Consider the following 5,716-nt stretch of genomic DNA (forward strand, 5'->3'; position numbering starts at 1 on the left):
TGCTTACTTCTTATCTAGCCATTTTGGCATACTTTTGATCAGTCATTAGAGCTGAACACATGAAATACTAGGAGACACATGGAAAGTGAACAAACACACAGGTATGATAACCAGAGAACACCTTAAAAATTCTCATTAAAAATTTTATCAACATGTATTATGTTGTACTAGGAAACCATAAAAAGGATTTACATTACCTGTTTACATACTCATTCAATAAATGTAACCTTTGATCAAGCATTCACTTAAATCAGTTTCTTAGTGTCAATCAAGACACCACTCTTATTAACTTCTGTTGCTTCAACACACCACTGTGTAGGATATGTTACTTAATATTCAATCTTAGTGTGTCTGTCAGTTAACATCAATTTTTTTCTTTTCCTGCTCATTGCATCATCGCAACAAATTTCTTAAGCTACATTGCAGAAACTTCAGATCAATAATGAAAAAGCAAATTTCCATCCATACAATTAATGAACTCTTTCATTCCCAAGATCTCACTATTAACTGTTTGCACTGTCTCCCATCGATTTGATATGATTTTAACTCTAATAATTTGGTGTCAAAACAAACAATATGACTCAGCTAAGGCATTTTTTCCTTTCTCCGTATAACATCTCTGCCCTAAAATGTATTTATATTGTAAGGAGTAATTTCTCTGTGCTCACTCCTGCCATGTAAGACATTCAGGAAATTAAAATTATAATTCAGAGTCCAGCAATTGCAAATCCCTTCCGATCATACTCATTACTTTCTAAAGTTTTTAGCATAAAATCAGCAACATCTGCACAAGTGATCCTGCTCGTTGTTCCAGTGTTACACTGCCCTTCTTCAACCTTGTAATTTCCAGTCTTTTCACCTGAAAAAGTAAAAGTCCCATTAAAATCTGCATGTTGAGCAAGTTGCATTAGCTTCCTCTCTCAATGTTAAAGCTTTTTTTGTATGGAAAGGAAATTCCAAAAAGACTACGTTTTACTGATTTCATGCTGTTCAAGATGTAACCCACATACTGGGAAATAAGGTTTCTATCCAAGATTTTCCTGATACTGACTTGGTGATCAGGGATTAATATTGCTCATGAATTCAAACTATGGATCACTGGATTCTCTCAAAGGAAAATGGATCAACTTTCTTATCTTGAATTCTAACTGATTATAGAAAAACTCCAGGACATGCAATCAATAAAATAAAAATGCAACATATTTTTTTCAGATTGTCTCCAACTATTCTAGCCAATCAGCTAAGGCCCTGTTTACAAGCAAGGAGGGTAACCCTTGTGCTAGGGTTACCCTAGCAGGCAGGTCAAAGATAGCCCAAGTTTACGAGCAAAATTTCACAGGTAGGGTTACCCTACCACCCAGGACAACTTACCTATGCTTGGTAACCACACGCATTGTTATCAATGTTCAAAGGGTCTGGAAACAAGTAAAAAGTTGTCCCGTGTAGGCGAGTTATCCCCAGCAGAGCGTTTACAAGGCAGCTAGGGTTACCCTGGCGCTAGGGTACCCCTAGCGCTCAGCTAGGGTTACCCTAGTGCTAGGGTAACCCTAGCTGCCTTGTAAACACGTCGATGAAAAAAAGAAATGTGGGAGCGTTAGGGTAACCCTCCTGCCAGGGTTGCCCTAGCACTAGGGTTACCCTACCTGCTTGTAAACAGGGCCTAAGTCTATGATTTAAGGTTTTCCGCCAAAATAAATATCAGGGACCATAGGGAAACCAGTAAAAATAGTGCTGTATCTCACAAGACTTGACTGTATTGTGACCAATGGGCAGGGCCAAGATGAGTCAAGATGACCTTGAATTTAAGGCACACTATCTAAAACTCAAAATGTATTAGAAACTTAATCATAACATAACCAAAGTAAAGCACACCCTCTGATTGGTCAATTCAGTGGCCACCATTTGCTCATGGGTGTACACTGCTGACCTGAGCAAAAGCAAAGACTAGTTTTCCATGCGTGCTTGTATTTTTTGGTCACGTATGATTTGTTAAATAAAAGAGAACACTTTTGCCACCATGTATCAGCGTTATGTTATAAAACAAATGGTAAATGCCACAGTGTACAGTATTGAATTATGGATGCACTTGGGAGGTTTGCTAACCACTCAAAACACTAGGACTCTTGGCTATCACCTCGCACGACTCTTATGCTTCTTTCATGCTTAGCAACCTCCCATGTGAATCTACAATACAAAGTTGGATTATTGCAACATTCTTCTATCTGGCCTACAGCAGTCACAAATTAAGACTACAACATGTACAAATTTCAGCTGCCCACCTGCTTAAAGCCACCAGCAGATATGATCACATTACACCTATACTTAGAAGCCTAGATTGGCTGGCTGTGTCCGCCTGTATTGATTTTAAGATACTTTTTCTCGTTTTTAAAGTATTAAATGGTCCAAGTCCTCTATATCTTAGTGAACTGCTAGGACTGTACATTCCTAATAGAAAACTAAGATCTACTAAGAAAAAACTCTTAATGGTACCTAGATGCAATCTTAAAACATATGGATATAGAGCATTCTCTCATAGAGCCCCTACTCTGTGGAATGCCTTGCCGGATGACATTAGGCAAGTGGACCTTTTAACAACATTTAAGTCTAAACTTAAAACCCATTTATTTAGGCAGTTGTAGTTTTTGCTTTCATTGATTTTTCACTAATTTTTTAATTCACTTTAATTCCTAATTGATCATAAATATTTTTCTATCACTATCTTTGTAAAGTGCTGCTGGATCTTTGAGAAGCATTGTGCTATATAAGCTATGTATTGTATTGCATCTATAAATCAATAGTGTATGCTGTGCTGTTTACCATTTGTCAAATGTGTGTACAACCAAAACAAGATTATTGCAACTAGACGAGCTTGTAAATCTTAGCAAAACATAAAGTTAAATGTGTTTTTGTACAGCAACACAAAAAGTTTCCTGATTTACCCAGGGTTAGCCCACATGGCCTGACAATTGTGTAGTTTAAAAGATCAGGATCAGAACTCTCCAACATTTCCTCCATTTCTGCCATATTCTTGATAACTCCATTAAGAAAGAATGGTTTTAAAATCCATTCCACAAACCAAGAATTATTTGGTCCTGGCCGAGTACACCATGATGTGACAGTCACTAGTCTGGTGACTTTGTTTCTAGATCACAGAAAACAATAAATAAAACAAAGTAGTGATTAACACATTCTTCATAACTTTCGATAGAGAGCAAAATAACTTGATTGGGTTGATTTTCACAGACTGACACACATTCTGCTTCTCTTCAAACATGGTTGAGAAAAATCAAAATTTAATGACTGTGAGTGAAAAATTGAAGGAACCCAGTGCACATACTAGAAGGGTAACCCCAAGCCTAACTTATAATCACTTGTGTTATAGAACACTCTATGGCTTTTTCAAAATTAAGCATATCATTAATGAATAACTGATTAGCGCTGCATGTGTTCCCAGTGGTTTATCATTACAACAGCCTCAAAAGACTAGCTCCTTAAACTGGCCCTCAGGACTGTGTACCCCTTGACTGAATATCTATTGAACTAAAATTTTACCCTCATGATTGATGTTGTTGCATATGCAGTTTTGTTGACCATACTGCAAGGAGAAATAAAGCCACAAAGCATAAATTCAACTTGCAAATTCCAAAACGTGTCATAACTGACACAGAACTCTTACTTTCTCATTCCCTGTGCTATTTCATTGAAGGTTGTAGTATAGAATGTTGTAGGGTTAAAAACATTTGCATAGACTCCCAGAGACGACAACACTGCATCTTTCCCTTCAAGTGCACTAGCAAAACTTTCCACGTCACAGGCGTCACCTTGCACTACTGTCAAATTTTCATGCCTGTTGGAATAACATGAAAAGATGATGGTCCAGTTATTATAACTAAAACATTTGGTAAGGCCATAGATAGTCAGTACCACGGACATATTGCAGAAGCTAGCAAGGGAAGAATTAGCTTGATTCAACTCTTTCCCCCTCTTAATGAGTATTACATAACTTGCTAGCTGCTAGACCTTATCGATGATTGTTTACACTGGAATACCCACTTTCACCTCTAATGCTTCTTCTTTTCAAGGTGTCCATTGGTGGATTTTAATGGGAAAGTATTTGCAGAGCTCTGATATCGAAAAAATACCCGCATTAAAACAACAAGAAAGTGGCAAACATTCACTAAAATTTTTAGTGCAAACAAGGCGTGGGGGTGAATTTTAAGAAAACTACGTCATCGTAGACAGGGCTTATTTTCTATTCAATTTCCAACAAGCGTGATAACAAGCCCATATGGCTTTTTCTTACCCAAACTCTACCAAAACAATTACGCTTTCAACAATGGCATAATTCTTCTACAATACCCGGCCCAAAATCTGAATGAAATTAGACTAAGTTAACGTTATGCTTAAGCATAACGTTAGCTTATTATGTAACATAATAACCCCTTTTCGAGACTAAACAATTACTCTCAAATCCCGGACACATGTACACTATCTAAATGTGGTTATACATGATCATTTGACGCTTTCTCCTCCATTAGCGAGCCTTGGACAGGGTGGGGGTATCGTCAAAGTCTCGTTCAAGGCCAGAGAATTCTACTGTCAAGTAATTTACTCACTGTATATCGACTTTCTCAGGTGTTCTCACCACAGCAGTCACATGGTGTCCTTTTTCTAGTGCTTGCTTCACAACTTCCTTTCCCGTTCTACCAGTAGCTCCAAAAACCACAATTTTGAGTAGTTTTGCAGCGACACCTGATGTTGACGTTGACGTTGACTCCGCCATGTTGAATAAATTGTTACTATCCTTGTTCCCAGGATCAAAACGCTCGCGGGTGACTCAACATACCTGAAGCGCCAACTGGACAATGTGAGATCAAACACTTAGAAGCAACAACCTTTTAACCCCCTGCACCAAATACTTTTACCCTCACGTCACCAAGATAACGTCTCCTGTGTACCGTAATACTCTAGAATATCACGGAATATCCCAGAGCTTTTCTTGTGGTGCTTAGTCATGCCGATATTCCATAATAGATTATGATGTAATCATAGAATGTGAAGCCCCTCGCAAGCTAAACTAAAAAGCGGCTTCCCCTCTCTGACCTTCGTTTCCGTTCGTCGCCTTTTTCTCTTTTCTTATTTTGCTCGCCTTCGTCTCATTCTCTCACGTAGTACATGCTTCTTTCACTTCTCACTAATTGGATCAGAGGAAACGAAAAGGAATACAAACTGCTTCCGCCTCTCAACCCGTAACAATACACCCTTACAAGAGCATCCATATTCTCCATGCTCTTTTCTGCAAATTTCCTTTGGTGCTGACAACGAAAATTCGTTTGTTAATCAAAGTTTGTTAGAGTGGCAGTCATTCTCTTTACTTTCAATAATGAATGAATTTGCAGTATTTCTGTTAGGATAAATTAGATGCTGGTCACTCTTGGAAGTTTAATGGTTAACGCTATTCCCAGCCCCTCTCGGGAAGCCTGTTGGTACTCTGATCAAGCTGTTCGTCGAGGTCTCACGCACCTTGCAGGTTTTAAAAGAAGTTACGTTTTTAGATTTCTAGCAGCTCACACAACGGCAAAGTTCTTCTTCTTTTTTTTCAATTGGTAAAGCGTAAAGCCAGATAAGTTCTGATAAGTACCTTTTTGGTAGAGGAATTGAGGAAAAAAAACTGGCGACGTTACCGCCCCGGAAGAGAACGGTGGATATGTTAGTC

General features: G+C 38.3%; 1 protein-coding gene across 1 annotated transcript; it reads right to left on the minus strand.

The window, feature by feature from the left end:
* Positions 1 to 127: 127 nt before the first annotated feature.
* LOC111322492 (flavin reductase (NADPH)) lies at positions 128 to 5,108 on the minus strand. The gene is made up of 4 exons (XM_022925596.2): positions 4,617 to 5,108; positions 3,677 to 3,847; positions 2,940 to 3,142; positions 128 to 859 (listed from the first exon to the last, which is right to left on the minus strand). Exons 1-4 carry the CDS (start codon positions 4,781 to 4,783, stop codon positions 708 to 710), a joined length of 693 nt encoding a protein of 230 aa, XP_022781331.1. The 5' UTR covers positions 4,784 to 5,108; the 3' UTR covers positions 128 to 707.
* Positions 5,109 to 5,716: the final 608 nt, after the last annotated feature.

Source organism: Stylophora pistillata, chromosome 8, assembly GCF_964205215.1.
Source record: "Stylophora pistillata chromosome 8, jaStyPist1.2, whole genome shotgun sequence".
Classification (NCBI taxonomy): Eukaryota; Metazoa; Cnidaria; class Anthozoa; order Scleractinia; family Pocilloporidae; genus Stylophora; species Stylophora pistillata.

Bases quoted from the DNA above. Each gene is read 5' to 3' on its own strand.
- LOC111322492 (XM_022925596.2), bottom strand. From the start codon at position 4,783: ATGGCGGAGTCAACGTCAACGTCAACATCAGGTGTCGCTGCAAAACTA. The intron at 3,848-4,616 runs GTGAGTAAATTA...TTATTCCAACAG, and splicing joins CCTGAGAAAGTCGATATACA to GCATGAAAATTTGACAGTAG. The intron at 860-2,939 runs GTAAATCAGGAA...TTACTTTTTCAG, and splicing joins GCCATGTGGGCTAACCCTGG to GTGAAAAGACTGGAAATTAC.